We start from the raw sequence: 23,047 nt of genomic DNA on the forward strand, positions 1-23,047 counted from the left end.
TTGCTTCCTACAGAAGGTGTTGAGCAAAGATTGTTTAGGAATTCCATCTTGCTGTTTTATAAAATTGTAGACCATAATTACAAAAATCACAAAAGTCTTTCTATGGGTTTTTTTGCTAATGTTTAATTCACTTTTAAAGTGTCCTGTTTATAAAATGATGTGAGAATAGATTTGATATTTAGCTAAGAGAAATGAAAAATGACAGTTAAGTCATTAGAAAAGCCATTATTAGGGCCGGCCCTGTGGCTCTCTCGGGAGAGCGCGGTGCTGGTAGTGCCGAGGCCGCACATTCAGATCCTATATAGGGATGGCCAGTGTACTCACTGGCTGAGCATGGAGCACCGTGCAGAGGGTTGCAATCCCCTTACCAGTCAAAAAAAAAAAAAAAAAAAAAGCCATTATTAAATTGAAAATTCACCACCACAATCAAACCAATATTATAGTATTTGTACACGATGTATTATAGCATTTGGACACTATTCATTAATAGCAGTTGCAATAAAATAGTATAACATAGTAGTAATAATATATATCTTAATGATTTCTTGTAAAACTAAAGTATGTTTAGCTTGATGGCTAGTTAGGTTAATGTCTAGCTGATTTTGTGTAGTCAGGTTACCTAACATGAATAAGTTATTTCATGGTCTCATGCAATATTACTGGATTGTCAGATGTAAATATATCTCTAGATACATCATGAGGTTATTGTCCCACCTCTCTATCACAGATCTAAGTATTTGCATGCTCATAAAACATGAAAAAAATTATCATAAATCATTTTGTATTTTAAGGAAAATGTTTGTATAAGTATATTGAAGTACATTTTTTATTTTATTTTATTTTATTTTATTTTTTTAAATTTTATTGAAGTACATTTTTGAAAGAAATGTGAAAGTTTTAAAAACTGCTTTACCATTGAACTGGGTTTTTCTCTTATTTGGTTATAACTCACTTCAAGTCTGTAAATAAATGGAAATAAATGTATGAGAAAAGTTGATTTATGTTCAATGACTAACAAATTACCCTGAAACTTAGCACAGCAGACATTTACATGGGTCAAGTTTCTATGAGTCAAGAATTTGGGAGCAGGTTAGTTGGGAATTTCTGATTCAGTGTCTCTCCTGAGATTGCACTCAAGGTATTGGTCAGGGCTGCTGTCTCCCCAGTGTTCTGCTGGGTCTGTCGAATCAGCTTCCAGTCCCACTCAGTTAGGCTATTGGCAAGAAGCCTCAGTTCCTCAGTAGCTGTTGGCTGGAGCCCTCATTTCATTACCACATGATGTTCTTCATAAAGCTACTTGAGTGTCCTTGGCACATAGCAGCTTATTTCTGTAGAACAAGTGGTGGGGGTGGGGGTGGGGAGTGGCCTCAGTGCCTTTTACGACCTAGTCTCAGAAGTCAGACACACCATCACTTCTGCCATATTTTGTTTGTTAGAAGCAAGACACTAAATTGAGTCTGCTCTCAAGGGATGGGGAATTAAGCTTTACTTTCTTGAAGGGAGGAGTGAAGCATTTTAGGACGTTCTTTAAAATCACCACAGTGATGTAGACAAAGGGAGTCTTGTAGCATATATGATAAATTTTTTAAGTAGAGTAGATCTCAGCTCTGACACTGTATCACTTACCTGTACAGCCTTTATCAAACAATGAAGCAAAATAAAGATGGTTGAATTAGGTCCACCTTTTTTAATGTCAGTTGATTCACTTTCAATCATTTTTTATCCATAGGAGATTGTACTGTGCAACCAAAGCTGTCCAGCTGTCTTTAAGATATAGATTTGATTCAGGTACATATGAGGATACTTCAGAAAGTTCATGGAAACATTTGTATTTTTAATTCTATTTTTTCCATGAACTTTTTGAAATACCCTTATATGTTACTGCTATACTGTTTTAGAGCTATTATGTAATATATTCCAAATATATACTTACAGGAATTGAGATGTTCTGTTATATGTCTTGTGGTATTTTCTAGCTTTAATGTGTATACGTTATGTTATTAATATTTTAGCATTTGAACTTTAGGTAGTACATATGGAATCTTTTTTGTGTTTATTGTTAAGAGTTAAAAATTGCTAATAGCTGTTAAAATAAATAGGAATAAAAATTAATTGGAGGATGTTGTGTCAGATGTATCATGTATGTATCTGTTTTTCCTCAGATGAACTATTATCTTTGTCCCCATTTGTAGTCATCTTTCCCCACTGTGATTCCCTAATACCTTTTTAAAAAGCCATTATTGTTAAACTTTTTGTGTCATCAGTGTCCTTGGAAATCTGATTTACTGACCGTCATTTATGTTATTGGTGTAAAATTAAGCCATTGTTTTTATACTACCAAGCTATGGAATTAAATCTAAGCTGGAGGCTGGCCTGTTGCTTACTGGGTTGGAGCATAGTGCTTATAGCACCGAGGTCGAGGGTTTGGATTCCCTTGCCAGCCAGCCTCAAAAAAAAAGGAGAAATCTAGGCTAGGGGGTTTATTCTAGGTTGGGATTTTGCCAAGCTGGTGAGATATAAGGATGTTGGGAGGAAAGTGAGGCATAGATGGTAAAGGAATTGTTTAGAGGCTGCTCGAAATAATGGAAAGCTTCTGGAATGGGGAGAGAACAGGAGGAAGTGAGTTACAAGAACTGTATCTTTGGCAGCAGCTAAGGATATAGGGAGGTAGAGGCATGTGGAAGGCTTTTAAAAGGAGTAGGGATTTAGTGGTTGTGACTCTAGGTGATCATAGCATTAAGTAAATTGGAAGTCTAGTTTGTGGGCACCTCATTGTAAAAAAGAGTGGACTTTGGAGTATGAGGTTTAGGTTTAAATCTTGGCTCTTCTACTTACTTGCTGTGTAGTCTTGGGCAATCTTAACTTTTTTCAGAGCCTTGTTTCTTTATCAGAAAAATGAGAGCTCAATAATATGTAAAGTTAGCACAATTCATGGCACAAACTAGGTGTTCAGTAAATGTTAGTGGTTAACTATTGCCATTATTTTATTGTTATTTTCTCTAACTTGTAAAATGATCTTTTAGCTTAGTTAAAAAACAATTATTTGGTTTTTTAATTTGATGAACATGTTTCAGGCATCAAAAACTTTCCTTATGACCTTGTTTCTTCTTTTAGTTCCCACTATCATCCTCTTCTCCCCTCAATACAAGTACCATAGTTTATTAGTTATTTATTTATCCTTTCGCATATGTATTACTCAAAGATAATCTGATTCAAATATATAATTTCTTCTCTTCTCACACAAATGCTAACATGCTATACAAACCTTTTTTCTACCTTGCGTTTTATTTTTTAATTTATTTATTTTAAAAATGTTTTCTACCTTGCTCTTTAAATTCAACAAATGGATATGAAAATTTCTCTGAGATATGAAAACTTTGTCACTCTTTTTCTGACCTTTTGCTGCATATCATTCCCTTTTGTGGATTTAATATAATTTTTTCCAGTTTATCAGTGGACATTCTGTAAATGGACATTTGCACATTTTTGATTTTACAGTCAATATGACAATGAGTAACTGTACACGTGTCATTTTCAACATGTAAGTATATCTGTAGAATAAATTCATAGAATTTCTGAGTCAGATTGTATTTGTGACCTTGATACTGCCAGGATTCTCTCTCTGGGGGATACCAGTTTACGCACACCAGCTCAGTGTATGAAAACTGCTTGTTTCCTCAGTCTTGCCTCCAGAATATATTTTTATGTTTTTAGATTTTGCCAGACTGATAACTGAAAAATGATATTTCATTGTAGCTTAAGTTTGTATATCTCTCATGGGTGAAGTTGAATTTTTACCCATGTTTAAGAATCACTTTTATATATTTTTTAAAATATCTATTCATATTTTTTGTCTTTTTTCCTCTTATGATGTTAGTCTTGATTGATAGAAACTCTACATGTTAGGGGAATTGACCTTTTTGTGATGAGTTAAACTGTTTGAACTTTTTTTTCCATTTGTCTTTTGATTCTTGTCATTCTGAAGATTTTGATCTTTTTATCATAATCAAAATCAAATTACTCTTTGGTGATACATGAATTTTATATTTTCCTTGCTCCAGAGTTATAAAATAACTCCTGTTTTCCTGTAATGCTTTAATGGTTTTATGTTTTTGCAGGTATATATTTATTGTGGTATATGGAATAAATTATGTATCCAAGTTATTAGGTTTTTTTTAAAGATAACTGCCAAGTTGTCTCAATACAGTTTATTGCATAGTTCATCTCTTCTGTTTTGATTTGGATACCACCTTTATAAAATCTAAAATTCTTAATGTATTTGGATCTATTTCTAGACTTTCTTTTCTGCTATTTAATATGCTGTGTAGTATGTTTTTAAGAAATGATGGCTACATATAGCATGTAAAGCATATTAATATAAGGAGAAGAACTTACATTTCCTTATAGTTTCTCTGAGCCAGGTGCTTCTTACATATATTAAATCACTTAACTATCATGCCTGCTAAGTCAGTTTGTAACTGGAATTTATAGGATGTGCAGTTGTTTATGACTAAATTTCCTTAAACTTTGCTTTTTTCTTTAGCTGTGATGCAGATCCGTCAGCCCTAGCAAAATATGTTCTGGCTTTGGTAAAGAAAGACAAAAGTGAGAAAGAGTTAAAGGCATTATGTATTGATCAGCTGGATGTATTTCTTCAGAAAGGTAAGATCCTTCATTTTAAAATACTACTTTAATGTTATTTAAAATAAGATTATCCAGAGTATTAAAGGAACTCATTGATAGACAGGCTGTAATTTTAACAAAGTTGAACAAATAGTGTTATTAGTGATTATTTCCATAGCTTATTTAAAATGGAAGCCTTGTTCTTATGCTCATTCTTAAAGCATAAAGCATGCTGATATTTTTTCTTACATAGGCTAAAAGATTAAAAGTGACCAAATGCTTATTTATTTAAAGATAGTACCTGTAAGGAAACTCCTTTAAAACTTGTCTAGCACATTGCTTTTCAGCTTTTTGCACTTTGTCCTTATCTTAGATAATGATAACATTTGTGTTTGGCACACTGGGTGGGCTACATGAAGAAGACTTACACACATGACTTCCAGTCATGGCTGGAAGCAGCTGGCCCAGAGGCTCTTTCCAATTCCCACCATCCTGAAAATGGAATGAAGCAGTATTGCCATGGGACTTGTGCCATGGCACACTGGTTAGGAAGCTGTTGTCTTAGTATAATTTCTAGATTTATAAAGGTCAAGGTGTATTTCGTTATGTTAGAGGTTTAATGTGTAGAAGTGAAGAATGAATATTTTAGCAAATGTCTTTTAATTTGTTTTGGGGGGGGTGTTTATTTTTAGAGACACAGATATTTGTGGAAAAACTTTTTGATGCTGTGAATACAAAGAGTTATCTACCTCCTCCAGAGCAGCCATCATCAGGAAGCCTGAAGGTAGAATTTTTTCAGCACCAAGAAAAAGATATTAAAAAAGAAGAGGTAAGGATTTGTGTTATACCTTTCAGATTCTTAACACATACGAGGAATAATTAGACTAAGTTTTATTTTCTGTGTCTTTGTGTTGGGCGTTCTCAGGACAACCCTCAGGTTTGATGATTTCACTAGGAGCACTCGTAGGATTCAGCATATAGTCATACTCATGGCCATGACTTATTACAGCAAAAGAGTACAAAGCAAGGTCAGCAAATGGCAAAGGTGTATGAGGTGAAGTCTGGTGGAAAACAAGCACAAGCTTTCAATGTCCTTGTTGTCACATACAATGTGCTTAATTCCTCTAGTAAGGAATGTGACAACACATATGACTCAGGGAAGATCATTGGAGACTCTGTCCAGGGTTTTTATTTGGGGCTGGTCACAGAGGCACCCTCTATCTAGTATGTACTAAAATTCTAGACTCCCAGGGAAGAGAGCAGGTGTTCAGCATAAGTCATATTATTTTCACAAACAATTCAGGCACAGTGAACCATTCTTATCAGGGAATGAATGATGGGATCCCTCCAGAAATCAGAGTTCCCAGAGGCCAGCCAAGGTCCAGCTTTACAAGCAGGGCTTTCTGTGGATAGCAGTCTCAGGTCTGCTTTTAACTCTTCTATACAGTATCTTATAGACTTATTGGAGTCTTACTATCTGTGTTCTATGAAAAAGAAAACAGTTAGATCTCTAGTAGATTTGTTTGCTTCTGTTATACATGCATTTATGTCTATATGACAGAAGGGACAGAAGATAGTCAAACACAAGGACCTTCACAGGGCAATGGAAATGACATGATACTTTAAGAGATTTAGAAATTTTTTGAAATCTGTGTTTTGTAATCTTTTCTATTCACCCTTATTTAAGTGATATAATTCAGATCTTCTCAGTTTGATATTTAAAGATTGTAATAGCAGCAAAAATAGTTTTTGGCAGTTAAGCTATTACATTTCTGCATTTGGTGTACCTTTAGGTCAAACAAATCTTGGTTAAAATTTTGGCTCTATAAGTCACGACCTTGAAAACATTACTTTTCTGAGTTTCAATTTACTCAGCTGTGAAATGGAAATATTACAGGGTTGTTGTGAGGAATAAGTAAAATAAAGTAGGTAAAGCACTTGGTGTAGTAAGTGGCACATGGTAGGTTCTCAGTAAATATGTATGTTTAGATTTTTATACACACACACACGTAACATCCTAATCAGTTATATCTGCAGGGGAAGACCAGAAATGCAATTTTATAACTGAGCATATTTCATACCTAGCAGTATAGGGGTTCTGTTAGTAAAGAAGAAAGGGATAGTGGATATTGTGTTGGCAATTGCATATGCCACATAGAAATATACAATATTTTGTGTAAGTTTTGCCCACTGATGGAAGTTTGGGTGGTTTCAGATTTATGATATTACAAATTACATTTTGATTCTCAAAAAAATATTGAGTAAATCATGGGCCCTTGGTTTGAGAAGCAGTCTTCCCCCAAAGTAAGTTAGTGGCAAAGCTTTAATCTTATATCTATTGATGCAGTAATATTTCATTGGTTTTCTTGACCAGTTGTTGCAGGTGTTTATCACCGATCTTTCAGAATTGTCAAAATGCCAGATGGCAGTCTGGGTTTAAAACTAAAATTTCCCAGATGGGCGTGTACTACGGAATATGGTAAACTGTCAAAAATTACTCGCAAGAGTGCATTGAAGTAAACAGAAGGCAAAAAGTTCACCAGGAGGTTGTATTAGTACCCAGTTTTTTATCTGGGTTGAGAGGAGAGTTGGAATGGGTGGTAAGAGACCAAAAGTACTTGGAGAAATAAAGGCAGACTTGAAAGAAGGCTTTAATGAGTGTTTCTCTTGGCTTGGTCTGTTAATAGAGTGGCCGTTTAATTTAAAAGGGGTGCTGGAACAGCTGGCATAAACTGAGCCATGTATACATATCTGTAGACTCCCTGCATCAGAATATCTTAAGCCCTAATATTTAAGGGCTTCTTATTCAATGTTTTCTGAATTTGTTTAACCTCTAAATTCTTTTTTTCTAATCACAGTCTATTAATGTTCTGTAGAACCAATGTTCTGGGGAGTCCAGTCTGGAGAAAATAGCACTGATCAGGGGAATGTTTTCCAGGGTTACTTTCTAGTAGTTATATAATATGAATGAAGGCCTCCTGTAGGACACAGGAATATATAGCTATCATGCAGCTATGAGGAACTAGAAAACTGTTTTACCTTATGTATTATTTTCTCAAATATTCTCTTTTTTATGACTTGGTTAGTTCTAATGCATTCTCCTATATTCCTTGAGGTGTTTGGTGTCAGACCAAATCCATGAAACCGAAACATGAATAAATGTTAGACTTTTAAAAGAAGGAATTAAATTGACTTTTCATTATTTATTTTAAAAAGAAGACATTTGCTTAAAATGTTTTCTCACCATTATCTAAGATAAGCATTTATGAGGTTCTTTCTTTCTTTCTTTTTTTTGGTGGCTGGCCAGTATGGGGAACTGGACTTGACCTTGGTGTTACAAGGCCGTGCTCTACGTTATGAGTTTCTTTACCATTCACTTTAATTTTCAGCAGACTGTCTTTTATAAGAGTTAAACTAAATGGTTGTACTTAGCGAATTTATTTTGTTTAGAAGATGACAATTTTGCTCTGATATTATACAAATTAATTTTAATATTGTATTGAAGTAGTAATGTGGCAAGGAATAACTTGCTAAACTTGTACACATTTTCTTTTTTGTATATAAGATCACGAAGGAGGAAGAACGAGAGAAAAAATTTTCTAGAAGGCTAAATCACAGTCCTCCTCAGTCAAGCTCCCGATACAGAGAAAATAGGTGAGTGGTTCATTGAACCATACTCAGTGTTTAGACTTTGGTTATCTTTTATATATGGCCAAGTAATACCTACTTTTTTGTTGGTCTAGGAAAGTGTAACTAGGTCCCTTCCTACCAAGAAAATCTAGTTCAGATTTGTAGGTCTTGGGAGTGAGATTTAGTACAGTACTTGATATATACTAGTTGTTGTTATTATTTTTTTATTTCTGACTTCAGATTCCAATATAATCTTAATATGAGACTTTTTTTTTTTTTTTTTTTTTTGCCTGTAGTTTCCCTTTAGTGTGATTAAAGTGTTTTCCAATTAAGGCATCAAAAGTGTTTAGAGTACAGTGCATGTAATACATGCCTTTAAGTATGAGACTATGTGTACAAGACAGTCAGTCATGCATCTCTTATGCATGTGTTTTCAGAAATGTGTCATTAGGCAATTCATAAAGTGTTACACAAACCTAGATGGTATAGCCTAGGTGTAAAGCAGGCTGTGTGGTATAGTTACCATTATATATGCAGTTCATTATTGATAGCACATGACTGTATATGTGCTATAAGAAATGTATAGATGACTTTATGTGTAGATGCCTAAGTGTATAGATGCTGATATGTGTAAGACTAAGGATTAAGACTGTAAAAGAGTTGCTTTCTTTTAAAACGGTCTTACAGTACTTAAACTCAGTTTCTTCACTGGTTTGAGTTTGCTATGTTTATATTCTGACAGTGGGATAAAAAATTGTTATAAGAATTAAATACAACTTTTGTATTAGTTTTTTCTTATGTCCACTTAAAAATTATTCATGTAGAAGTGATCATATATTTCTTTAGAAGTCGTGATGAGAGGAAAAAAGATGATCGTTCTCGCAAAAGAGATTATGATCGAAACCCTCCCCGAAGAGATTCATACAGAGACCGGTACAATAGAAGACGAGGGCGAAGTCGCAGTTACAGCAGGAGTCGAAGTCGGAGTTGGAGTAAAGAGAGGCTTCGTGACAGGGATAGAGATAGAAGCAGGACTAGAAGCAGAAGCAGAACACGAAGCAGGGGTAAATAACACATATATGTATATTTTGGTTAGCATTCTTTTATTGTGAAAAAACTTCATATTAAGGGTTTTTACAAATTGTTTAACATTTTGTCAGTGTTGTCTTCATTTTTTCTATTATGATGTATTCTGTGGTTCAATTGAATGCTTTTTAAAAATTTCTTTAAAAAATTTTGTTCCATGCAAATTAAAACCACAGTTAATTACCACTGCACATTAAATAAGATGGCTACAATGAAAAAGATTGACTATGTTCAGTGTTGGTAAGAATGTGGAAAAACTGAAACTTTGGAAAACACTTTGGCAGTGTCTTTAAATGTTAAATCTAAACCTACCAAATGACTATTCTAGGTATTTACCTAAAAGAAATGAAAGTGTATGTTTACAGAAAGACTGGTATACCGATGTTCATGGCAACTTTATTTGTAATAGCCCAAATATCCATCAACAGATGAATGGATAAACACATCGTGGTATATCTGTACCATAACATGGATAGAAAGGAAAGAACCATTGATACATGCAACAAAATGGATAAATCTCAAAATAATTATGCTGAGTGAAAGAAGCTGGACAAAAGTATATATGTATATAAAATCTTAGAAAGTGTAAACTAATCTATAATGACAAATAGCAAATCAGTGGTTGCCTGAGATGGAGTAAAGGAGGATGAATTACAGATTACACAGGGGCATGAGGATGCTTTTGGGGGTGATGAGTATGTTCCTCATTTCGACTGTGGTGTTGGTTTTATAGGTGTATGTGTAAATCAAAGTTCATTAAATTGTGCATTTTAAATATGTTCAGTTTATTACTTATCAGTTATACCTCAAAACTATAAAAATTGTTAAATTTTATTTCAGATGTATATATTTGCAAGAGCAAGTCATTTACAACATGTATAATGTTTCTTCCAATGTGTGTTATTGAAAGGAAGTTATTAAAGTAAAATATCGAAAACATTTTTGAGTAAAACATCATTACTTAAACTTCGATATTTGTTACTCGTAATACTATTTATGGCTTTTGTATAAGCCCCATATTCTTACTCTTTTCTTAGTGTTTTCCCCTTCTGTGATCTAAGTGTACTAGGCCTCTTCGCACATGGCCTCACTTAACTGATTGCCTTCATATCTTTTCTCCTTCCTTGGGACCCTGTATAGCCTAGTTAGTTACTTTATTCATGTTTAGTATGAACTCCTTTTTCTTCCTCTTTGCTCATCCATTCTCATCTTAATAAATAGTGTTCAATGTAAAAAGCCATCGTAAGATCTTTAGGTAGATGACAACAAAATGTTCATAGGAAAAATAACCATACTTATATGTTTTGTTTTGTGGCTGCAATTATGCATACTAAGATTGTGATGAAAGTAAAAAAATTCCTTTTCTGTATAAACAAAATCCCAAGGAAAATCTTATTAAGTACAGCAGTTTTATGTGTGATTTTATAGTTTAGGTTAATACTGAAAGAAATAGCTTAACTTGGAACATTGTATATTAATTAAGTAGTTTTTAAGAGAAAAGGAAGATTGTGCACAATTTAGACCATTTCTCTATGTTTAGCCGAAAAATCACTAATTCTTAGATCTGGGACATGTTTTTTTTTAATAGGGTATAGTTTTATAAGTCACTTGTATTTTGTTGCAGAAAGGGATCTGGTAAAACCTAAATACGACCTGGATAGAACAGATCCACTAGAAAATAATTATACTCCAGTCTCTTCGGTACCTAATATTTCATCTGGCCACTATCCTGTACCTACTCTGAGCAGCACTATTACAGTAATCGCTCCTACTCATCATGGTAATAACACTACCGAAAGTTGGTCTGAATTTCATGAAGACCAGGTGGACCATAACTCTTATGTAAGACCACCAATGCCAAAGAAACGGTGTAGAGACTATGATGGTAAGTCTTTCAACTGTTTCATGAAGTATTGAATTAATATTGGTAGCTGCCTAAATATCATAAGTTTAGGTTGTACAAAGTTATTCAAAGATTTCTCTCTGATAATGAAATAGTGGGAAATTAGTCTTAATCACTTCATGAATTCCTCAGTATTATTGAAACCTTCATTTGTCAAACTTACTATTTGGTATCAATTTAAAGATAGTTTTATTCGCATATAAGTATTAATATATTGTTGGAGTTTTCCAAACAAGAGTAAGTACTGAGTTATCAGGGAATAACTACTACTGAAACATTCTTGATAAAACTCACTTCTTTAGAAATGAATGATTATTGGTATGTAAGATTAGGAAATATAAGTATCACTTAATGTAAGAATTTTATTAAAAAATCGAGCAATTTTAAAAATTTACGGTAAAGGTTTTATAAGTAGCATTAAAGCCATAATTGCAGTATTTTTTTAGTCTGTTAGAGATTTAAATGAAGGATAAGGCTTCTAATGACAAAAATGATAACTTATATATACATTTTATATCATCTTGCTAGCTAGGTTTACATATTTGGTGATTTTTTTTTATTGTGTAAGCTATATTTTCACTTGGTAAGTATTGATATTACTGGAAATGAGCAGGTAGCTCTTGCGAAGTGGTTAATTATACTTTTGTCCAATATTTAAAATATTCATTTTTTATATATCTTATTTTTCTTAACTTAGAGAAAATTTATATTTTCACATTTCTTTTTAACTATTCTTTCCTTACAGAAAAAGGTTTTTGTATGAGAGGAGACATGTGTCCTTTTGATCATGGAAGTGATCCAGTAGTTGTAGAAGATGTGAATCTTCCTGGTATGCTGCCTTTCCCAGCACAGCCTCCTGTTGTTGAAGGACCACCTCCTCCTGGACTGCCCCCACCTCCACCAATTCTTACACCCCCACCTGTGAATCTTAGACCCCCAGTGCCACCTCCAGGTCCATTACCACCTAGTCTCCCACCTGTCACAGGTGAGTAAATATGTTTGCTTGCCTGTATTTATTATCTATTCATGTATATAGTCTTTTTATAAAGTTAATAAGTTGAATCTGCTTTTGTTAAAAGTATCTAAAGTAATCCCATAGATGCCTGATAGAAACTAAGAGCTGTATACTCCCATTTGGAATATACTTTAGAGCCTATACCAAACTAGTTACTGTGGTTTGGAGTGGCCCTGTGAATCGTGTATGTAAGTGATAAACCTCAGCTACCTGCAGTCCTTTAAAGCATAAGGCAAACCTGTTTTGGCGTACATTAAAAGGATATTTTACCCTAGAAAACTAATTTAGGGGTTAAGAGCTTGGTGTTTGCAGATATTATAGTTTGATAATTAAGACTATTGTGATGGGATGTATAATAACTTATTTTATTTGTTTGCTTTCAGATGATATTTCTTATTCTTTGGTTTTGACAGGACCACCACCTCCACTTCCTCCTTTGCAGCCATCTGGCATGGATGCTCCCCCAAACTCTGCAACCAGTTCTGTTCCTACTGTAGTAACAACTGGCATTCATCACCAGCCTCCTCCTGCTCCACCATCTCTTTTTACTGCAGGTGCAGTTTTAGCCCTCTCTATATTCATAATGTGATATAGTTTTAGAGCAGAGGTTTAGATGAGGAATTTAAAAATGTCCAGAGACTGAATTGCTCAGTCATGACTTTTTTGGTTCACTAAAATATAGAAGCAGTGTCAGTACAGTGAATGTACATTAAATGTAAGCCCTCAGGTATAAGTTTTTAAAAAACTGTTCTGTTCTTTTTAATAACTTAGTTTGCTTTTTGATATGTATAAAACATGTTAGTTATATACAATATATTAATAATATATAGCTTATTTTTGTTATTAATATGAAAAAATTACCAAGTGGAGTTTTATAATTGTTTTTTAATTACAGTTTTTGTGTTACCAGATACATACGACACAGATGGCTACAATCCTGAAGCCCCCAGCATAACAAACACTTCCAGACCTATGTATAGACATAGAGTACATGCACAGAGGCCTAACTTGATAGGACTAACATCAGGGGATATGGATTTGCCACCCAGAGGTATTGTGATTACTGTAATGATTTTCTTCTCATGATTTTCATAATAGCAAGAGTGGAAAACATTTATAAAGAATAGTTGGTCATGCATTTATTGGGGTTGAGTGAGGGATAAAAGATGTGTCAGGGGAGGAGGCAATCATCTTAAAAGTTGTCCTGTGATCTCAAAGAGGACATAGAAGCAATGTCAGTACAGTGAATTTGAATTAAAATGTTCCCTACACCTCCATCACAAAAGTTCTTCAAACATTCACGGAAGATTTTCAGAATCTGATAGCTTCCAATGAACAAATAAAAACACAAAGTATAAGTAATCACAAGCTGACTAAATCACATTAGGCACTGATTGTTACTTGTTTAAGTAAGTTGAGCTTTATTCACATGTTATGATGCATGATTTTTTATTCTTACTAGGTAATACAGCAAAGAAAGTTTGGAAAGAAAATGGGATTTAAAAAGTTAATTGATGTAGTTAGGGGAAAATATACATTTTTATTAGCTCATGCAATATTTTGTTATGTCTGGTAATTCCTCATTTCCCTATGTCAAATATTATCTGTAGCAAATGCTACAGCTTTCAAATTAATGTGAACGTTCTCCCTCTTCTGAACCTTCTTATCAGTTTGCACTTTAGCGTAGCTCTTTTGCTACCCTGGCTTATGACTGTATCAGTCTAAACTCTGTCTTCTAGAAATTTTATCAAAAAGTCTTCTCTCCTCTAAGAAAATTTTAAAAGATAATGAGTCACTTTTTAACACATAATTCCTTTTGCTTAAAAAATATTATAAGCAAACTAATATCAAATTTTAACATGTCATAAGTAAAACAAAAAGAAATTACATATCTAGCACAAGTTTGTACAGATAATTTCATTATCTGAAATAGGAAAGAATCTATATTTAGGAATTAAAGCATTACTCTCAAGAGGTTAAATGAACCCAGTAAGACTACAAATGATACAAAATATAAAAAATAAAATCTGCCTGAGAAAATATGTACTTTTGGGAAATTCTTTTCCCTCTTAGATGATAGAATAAAGCATCCACCTATACCACACATAGGGAAACACATATTATCTTTTCTCCTGTGGGAGACCAAAAGATAAGGGAAAACCGATAATCATTTTCCCTTATGCTTCTCCTTGACACATTTCAATAACTTTCATTAACAATAACGAAAAAAAGGTGGTTTTTTTTGTTTTTTAACAGTTTCTGTGTGAGGAATATACAGATTGCTTTTAATTGAAAAGTAGCCACATAAAATTGTAGCTGTTTATAATGTTTACCCATCTCTTGAATCTCTCTCCCACTTGGGAGAAACCTCTCTTTCTTTCTTTGGGTCACTATTTAGCACTTATTACTTTCTTTTCATAATACCAGTACTCCTTGCTCTTACTGGGAACTCCTGCTTCAAGGCATCTCTTTCTTGCCTTGATGCTTTGGAGTGGCATAAATATTTGTCATACAGATCAATATATATTAGACCCACTCTAATGCCAGGCCAATTTCTGATTGTGATCGAGAGAGGGAAGAGGGATCAAACTCCTTTCATATAAATCTTACCATGTAGAAGTTGGAATTAATGGTAATTTCATCTCTTCATGCATGTAGTTACAGGTAATAGGAAGTGGCCAAATTGAGAGAGAAATGTCTTTCACACCTACTTAGAAATTAAGACCTTTCTCAAAGTGTCATTGTGCATAGTTATTATTTTAGTACTGTTCTTTAGATGCATCATGTACTATTTTTGTGTACTGTCTTAGGAGTATATTTTCCATTAGTAACATTGTCTTTATGTACCAAACAACTGATTTAGCAACCCATTTAAATTGAGGCTTGCCTATACTTCTGTTTCCTTATCATTTTTCAGTCTTCTCCCTCCTTTATCCATATGTTCTCATATTCCATATTTCTGTTTCAAATTTACTGTCCTGGTTGGTGACAGATACATAAAAAGCTTACAATATTGTTAATTATATAATTATTACACATTTCTAATAGCCTGTAGATGGCTTTAATTTAAATTTGTCATAGACTATTATATAATAGTTATACTTTATGTTTAATGCTTTAAATCTTCATGGGGAATTAACATTATTAAACAAATGAAAAAATTTTAGGCCCTTTAATACCTTGAAATTACTAACATGAAAGTGACCTAGAAGCCTTGATAACTGTTCTTTCCAGATTTCGAAGGAGGTGGAAAACTTGATAAATGCTGCTGTGATTGGATATAGGTAGGAGGAAAGGTTGAGTAGCTTTCCATTTGCAGTCAACAAAACCAGTGCTGAAAATTTTAAGTGGAAAATGTATTAAAAGGATATTGGAGGAAAAACACAGTGCATACAACTATTGGACACATTTCCTGATTGTATACCAAGAGGAACTAGCTTCTGTGTTTTAACACCCCCTTTTTAAATAACAGTGAATGGAAATCTGAGAGGATACTGATGAGTTGGTGCAAACCCATCTCAATTACTGGAGGAAAAACAACATATCACTGTCTCTGTCAGTGAACCATAAGGTACAGAACATATTAAAGTAAAAAAGGATGTAGGATAGCTCAAAGATTCTCCAAAAGGGCCAGTGAACCAGTCTTAAGAAGCAGGAATAAGACCAAAAATCTTATTTCAGAACCGATCCTGTGACAGTACCACTGGGCAAAGAAACTGCAACTTGCACTGTAAACATCACCAACACTAAATGAAGGGTGCTTCCACTTGATCTGCTTTGGAGATGTAGGATAAGTCATTGTTTGAGAAAGGGGATAGATAAAACACAAGGATCCTATCTATGATGCTTTTAAGAAACTGAAAGAACTTTGTGATTGGAACATAGGAAGTAAGGAATGTGGAGGGAAATAAGAGGCAAATTAAAGGCATTTGAAGAACTCTAGAATGGAGGTGATAGTAGGTGGACTAGGGTAATAATGGTGGAAAGTGAAAAGATTTAAGTTTAGTGGGAAAAATTGACAACACTTGTAACTTACTGAATTGTGAGGCTTAGAGTGGGCGTAATGGAGGGGGTGAAATTAGACACTAGGTTTCTGCTGTGGATAGTTGGGCGGATAGTATTATTCATTGAGAAGAACAGATTTGATAGAACAATAAATTTAGTTTTGGAAATATTTTAATTTGTTGTGTCCATTCAGCAGTTTTGAATAGGAATGTCCAGTGGGAGATTTTTATGTGGAAGAGTAGAAATGTCCAGTGGAAGATTGGATATGGAAGTCTGAGGTCCATGAGAGACAGCTGACTAGAAAATACAGATTTTGGAATCATGAATGTGTAGAACATTGGTTCTTATTCTTTTTTTCTTCTCCATTAGTAACGGTGAGAGGTAAAGTGAGATGGAAGGAACCGTATCAAATCTGCAGGTGTGACTTACATAAGTTCTGCTGATAATATGTAGGTTCTACTGATATATGTAGGTTCTAAAAGCCTTTCTCCTGTGTTTCTGATTATCTGCTCCTCCTGTCCCCTGAGAGTTACTGGGAAAAAAAAAATGAATGAAGCGATGGCAATCATAGCAATAAGAAAGGTGTTTTAAAGAGATAGAGTGAAATGAGAAAGCCCAAGTAAGTAACTTACAGAATGCCAGCATCAAAGTAAATGGTCAGAGAAAGGGGAGCTTATGTAGAGACTGAGAAAATGAAGACAAAAAGGTACAGACAAAAGCAGGGAGTAGGGAATTCCTTAAAAATCCAGGGAAGATAATATCTGAAAAGGAGAGGAAGGTGATCAACAGCAGCAGATGCTCTTGGGAGGTCAAGTAAGAGAAGGACTGAGAAGTAGTCATAGGCTTAAGTGACAAGTTAGAACATCAGCAATTTTAACATGAGCAAGTTAGCAACTGAGAGAAAATACTGAAACTGAAAGGGAAGTTGGTTTTTATGAGGTTTCTTTTTAAAATAGATTAAATTGAGCTGTAATGTTTAAATGTTGATGGGAAGTGCAAGGGTTGTGGGAAAGGTTCAAGATGGAGTAAAGCACCAGGATTCTGGGGCATTGACTTTGGGCCTCTGTGTGTATGGGATAAATTGGTGGCAGGAGAATCTGGAAGCAAAAGCCCAGTTAGGACAGTAGACTAGATGGAAAGTAACGCAAGTTTGTATCAAGGCCGCTTTAGCAGGAAATGAGAGGAATACATGCAAGACGATTTGAAGGAGTATGGGAGAGTCAGGAGTCAAATATGATTGACTGGGGTGATTGGGAAGATGGTAGTTTCATTAATAGAAATATTTAAGAAAGCTAAAAAGTTATTTTAGTATGAAAAAAATTTGAACTTTGTACATATTGAGTTTTGAGATACCTGTAGGATTTCCAGAAGAAGATGGCCAGAGAAAACCAAGAAATTAGAAATTTAGACTGATCCTCAGAGCAGAGTCCCTGTGTGATACAGAAATTCACATGATCTCCTACATAGAGAGCATAGATGTAGCGGTGAGAGAGTATGCCGAAACTGAATCCTAAGTTCTTTTGGTTAGTTATGTGTATAGAAATATGTAAGAAAGAAATTCTATAAATCAGTTTATCCATCTTTAAAAAAGGAATTTTTATATTTTTCTATGGATTATAAGGTTTGCATGTTTTAAACTTTGGAGTCACTTGAAAACAACAGGTTAAATGTCCTATGTTTATAAAACTCCATGTCAGTAAATTTAAAACGTTTAGAGTAGCAGATATTTACAGCTGTTTTGCATTGTGTTTCAGTCTTGAATATTTTTCTTTGTAAATCAGGTATGGTTTTATTATGTTAATATGTTGCTGTTTAAAATTGCATCTCACTTCTGTCACAGCTGTTGTCAGTTCTCAAAAGTCATTGGATTAGTATAAAATTTGGTATCTTTTAGATTGTGTATTTGATTTCAAAACTATAAATTCAAAGCCTCAAGATGATTTGTTATTTATTTGTATATTTAATTATTCGTAGTGAGGGTGATAGGAGAAAAGAACAGTGACATGGGTTTTACCCCCAAAGAATTGGCTTACAAAGTCACATTTTAATTTGGCGTGTGATAATTATTGATCCTTCTTCACAGTTAGGTATGAAATGAAAGAATTTATTTGAATAGGCTAAAAATCCCTTAGATTACTGTATTTGTACATTTGTTTCTTTTAATATATGTAGATTTGAACAAAAAGCCAGAACTTTTTCAATATCAACTTAAGGCAGTGGATACAATAAACAGAAAATACTAAAATATGTTTTCTTTCTTTTTTTGTTTGTTTTAAAACAGAAAAGCCTCCTAATAAAAGCAGTATGAGGATAGTAGTGGATTCAGAATCAAGAAAAAGAACGATTGGTTCTGGGGAGCCTGGAGTTCCTACAAAGAAGACTTGGTTTGATAAGTAAGCTGGCAGAAAAAATTGAGCAATTTTATTGTGTGCTGATTTTGGGGATTGTAACTTTATTATGACAATGTGGTATTTTCTTTCAAAAATGTTGTATTATTTGGTTCAATAGGCAATCCCTAACTAAAGCGTAAGTTGCTTTCTAAAGATTTGTTTAAATTAGTTGTCTTGTACTAGAAAGGCATTTTCTTATAGAAGTGGTGTGGTGGTTGAGGACACGATTTTTCCTCTTTCTACTTCTCCCTCCTTCAGAAAAAACAAAACAAAACAAAAAAAACACTCCTTACTTAATTTAGACATGTCATTGAATACTAGCTATATACAGGATAGTCATGAGCCCCCATCATTAGTGAAAGGAGATGGTGTGGGTCAGGTCTGGGAAGAGACTTTAGCATGTAGGCAAATCCTATTAGAAGCTACAGAAGGCATGTGTGTGGGGGTTGAGGAGGCTACGTAGACACTGAGTTGTCAAAGGTTTCAGAGAAAGGGTTAAGCAATTAGAATGTTGAGGTGTATGAGATAGAATTATTTATAAATTTGCGTGTGTGAGGAGAGACTAGGACTTTACTTTTAGAGCTTTAACATTTAATAATGGATAGTTTCTAGTTCTGGCTCTGTGATTATTCTGTGATTTAAGGCAAACAGTATAACCTCTCTGGGCCACAGTTTTGTCCTTTTTTCAAGGGTCAAGATGTATAGTCTATAGTTCCAACGGTTCTTTTTTTTTAATCTGAAAAGAGGTTGAGACAGTCGTTCTTTGCATCAAAGAAAATAAAATTTAAAATCAAATTTTAAATATAATCAAAGTTTTGAAATAAGGTATATTTCAGAAGTAAGTTAGCTTTTGCAGAAATGGAATAAATGTTTTATATGCAAATTGCCTTATAGAGGGTACTAGGATCTTTCCTGCTAAGAATGGTAAGAGTGGATCAGAAGTGGAAAGTAACAAATGATATGGCTTCTATGAAAGATGCTAACAGTACTAATTTGGAAACTTTATTATTTGGAAGAAAATTTAAATTTCCTTTATTAACCAGTACTTTCAGTTTGGGGGAAAAAATTGAACTTAATTGGGCATTCATTTTGTATGTAAAACTATTCCTTTGTACTTGTTAGAAATCAGGATTTATTAATGTATTGAATAACTTGATTTTTATTTACAGACCAAATTTTAATAGAACAAACAGCCCAGGCTTCCAGAAGAAGGTTCAGTTTGGAAATGAAAATACCAAACTTGAACTTAGGAAAGTTCCTCCAGAATTAAATAATATCAGCAAACTTAATGAACATTTTAGTCGATTTGGAACCTTGGTTAACTTACAGGTAAAAGCCATAAAATTATTCTATTGTTTCTGCTTAATTATTTAGAAAACTTAATGTAATAAGAAAACTATTTTTATAAAGAAATATTAAGGAAAATTTGTTAATATTCTAAATTTGGAAAATTGGACATGAAATTAAACTGTACCTTTTAGAAAAATGTGTGATTTTGAATAAATTTTGCATTTTCAAAAGCAGTTTTGATTGATAGTATGTTTATAAACTTTTTACATAATAGAGGCTATCATAAAATTACAGCAAAGTTAAATAATTATACTGGAAAAATCTAATCTTATACCAGTTTCAGTTCTTCAGTTTCCCAAAATTATTTCAGCAGAATACTTCAGTCAGATTTATTTTTGCTGTCTTTATGATGGAATGCATTTAACATATACTGTTGAGGCCCAAATACCATGTAATTTGTAATTGAACATTTATTTTTTCTTTACTGCTTTTGAACATCCTTCAAGATAAATGACAATATAATTTTTATTTGACTTCATCTAAAATTAAACCTTGGCTTGGGTATATATAACTTGTGAGGTTTTTTTAGTATTGAGTTTACATTATGTGATATGTTTAAAGTGTTGAAACGATATGTTGGATTTTCCCCCCCAGTTTGTATGCAGTTCTTTTCAACTAAAACAATTGTGTTTTATAATGCTTTAAAAATAGGAATAAATTTTAGAGTATGCAGCTCATCTTAAGTTGTTTTCTTACCATTTAAAAAAAATACCATTATAAAAGTAGTAGAGGGAAAATGCATGTTTGTTTGGGGTAGAGTAATAAAGATGTTAAAGGAAATCTTTCCCCTTCCAACTCTGTGTCCCACACATTCCCCTACTCATATATCATTACATTATTATTATACTATAACGTGTGTTATTCTAGGTTTTTTGTTATATATTTCCATATCTGTCTATGCACAAACTTTTTAAACATTTATGGGCTATACATGTTACCCTGTAGTTATTAATCATGAATATTTCTGAATATCTTTTTATGGCAATTCAGTTTGATCCTACCACATTTACATCTAGACAACTACACTGGTAATATTAACCTAAAAATGTTTTCAAAGCTGAGGAGCAAAACATGGTATCTCACTATTGTTTTCATTTGCATTTACTCAATTACTAGTGAAGTTGATATCTTCTCTTTATTGGTCCTTTTGCTATATCTGCATACTACCTTCATTATTATTTATAAAATATATGTTTTTCAAAATCAATTTAAAGAAAACCGTTAGCTTTATCTGAATTAAACATATTGGTGAAATTAATGTTTTTAAATTCCAAAAAATGTATAATTATTACTACCTAAAATTATCCTTATAATTATAAATAGTATTCATTGAATGAGTATTATATGCTCTCTTTTCTACATTGATTATTTAATTCTTAAAACAACACTGTGGAGTGGGTGCTGTTATTAACCCCATTTATAAAAGAGGAAACACACACAAAAAAGTAACTTGCTCATGTGAGAGTAGCAGCCAAGGTTTGAGCCGGGCAGTTTGATTCAGACTGTGCCTTAGTCTGTATTCCGTATTGCTGCGCACCTCCAGTGATTTATGTATCATACCTTGCGATTGTTGAAAGAATAGGAAATTTGAAGTGAAAAATTTTAGATTACTTATTAGTTGTATGGTTCTATAGAGTAATGTTCCTTTACACTCAAGTTTCCTCGTGTCAAATGTGATTGATGCTGCTGTTATATAGGTTTTGTTTTTTTGTTTTTTCCTTTAAATTTTCTTGTGCTCTTGGAAATATTGTGAGAGTTACAAATTTGGGATATTGTACAGATGAGTTTTTCTGTAAGTTTTAGTTAGAGGTAACCCTTTCCATAGTAGTTTACTGCTTTGTCCAAACTATATGGATCTTGGCCATATCACTCATTGACATATAGGGATTATTTCTCATAGTCAGTATTAAAATTGGGGATAAAAAGAGAAACTGTTTGAATGTCTGTATTTAACATTTGTGTAATCAGCATTCTCTACTGTTATATATAGGAGGCTCTTTTTACACTGTGAACAATCCTCAGTTACTATTTCTCCTGGAGCGAAAGTAGACTATGGTAATAATATCGATGTAAGGAAGTTTAAAGATAAAATCTTATTTGGAAGAACCAGTATTTCACTTTTTTAGGAATTTTACAGTATGAAGCAATAGACTCCTTTGGAAATTCACTGTTATTATTCTAAATCTTAGGTTGCCTATAATGGTGATCCCGAAGGTGCCCTTATCCAATTTGCAACATATGAAGAAGCAAAGAAAGCAATATCAAGTACAGAAGCAGTATTAAACAATCGCTTTATCAAGGTTTATTGGCACAGAGAAGGAAGTGCCCAACAGTTACAAAGTACTTCCCCAAAGGTAAGAGAGAAATTGGTGTGTAATTAAATGCTTTTCTTAGAAACCTGTTAGCATAGTGTTTAAGAGCAGAGGCATTGGACTCAGGTAGACTTGAGTTCAGATCCTGACTGTTGTTAGATACTGTTAACTATATAGATTTGAGGAAGTTACTTAACTTCTCTAACCTGTTCTCTCATTTAATTTGTGAAGTCAGTGGCTAGTTTAGAGAATTGTAAGGTGGTATATGTAAAGCATATAGAACAGTCTCTGGCATGTAGGAGGCACTCAGTAAGTGGTAGCTATATGTATTCTAGAAATTCAGAATATAGGTTCATCTTGGAAATTCTTCTTTCTTCCCCTCCTCACCTCTTCCATTTCTTCCCCTCAGTCCTCCCTCCACCCTCCACCCCTGCAGTCAGTGAATCAATCAATATGTAATGTTAGCTTCCTTGTAAAGGTGTATTACAGCAGTTTGCTTTTCTATTGTTAAAAGAAAGTGAAGGGTGGATTTAAACATTTTTCTGTACAGTCATGCGTCACTTAGTGACAGGCATATGTTGAGAAAAGCATCATTAGGTTATTTTGTTGTCTCTATATCACAGAGCATACTTAAACACAAACCCTAGGTAATAGAGTCTACTACACATTAAGGCTATATGGTTTAGCCACCGTTGCATATACAGCCTGTCATTGATCAAAACATCATTATGTA

General features: G+C 33.5%; 1 protein-coding gene across 12 annotated transcripts in view; it reads left to right on the forward strand.

The window, feature by feature from the left end:
* RBM26 (RNA binding motif protein 26) overlaps positions 1-23,047 on the forward strand; it is a 77,349-nt gene that overhangs the window by 22,360 nt on the left and 31,942 nt on the right. For 4 of the 12 annotated variants that reach the window (XM_063102372.1, XM_063102378.1, XM_063102373.1 and 1 more), the window contains exons 2-12: positions 4,544-4,662; positions 5,316-5,452; positions 8,189-8,277; positions 9,100-9,317; positions 10,964-11,224; positions 11,988-12,227; positions 12,671-12,811; positions 13,168-13,308; positions 18,544-18,655; positions 19,822-19,981; positions 22,192-22,356. In XM_063102372.1, the coding sequence (XP_062958442.1) occupies positions 4,544-4,662; positions 5,316-5,452; positions 8,189-8,277; positions 9,100-9,317; positions 10,964-11,224; positions 11,988-12,227; positions 12,671-12,811; positions 13,168-13,308; positions 18,544-18,655; positions 19,822-19,981; positions 22,192-22,356 (1,783 nt within the window). Of the gene's footprint in view, positions 1-4,543; positions 4,663-5,315; positions 5,453-8,188; positions 8,278-9,099; positions 9,318-10,963; positions 11,225-11,987; positions 12,228-12,640; positions 12,812-13,152; positions 13,309-18,543; positions 18,656-19,821; positions 19,982-22,191; positions 22,357-23,047 lie in introns of all 12 variants that reach the window. The other 8 variants (XM_063102367.1, XM_063102374.1, XM_063102368.1 and 5 more) reach the window with 3 other exon arrangements.

This window comes from Cynocephalus volans, chromosome 7 (genome assembly GCF_027409185.1).
Source record: "Cynocephalus volans isolate mCynVol1 chromosome 7, mCynVol1.pri, whole genome shotgun sequence".
Taxonomy (NCBI): domain Eukaryota; kingdom Metazoa; phylum Chordata; class Mammalia; order Dermoptera; family Cynocephalidae; genus Cynocephalus; species Cynocephalus volans.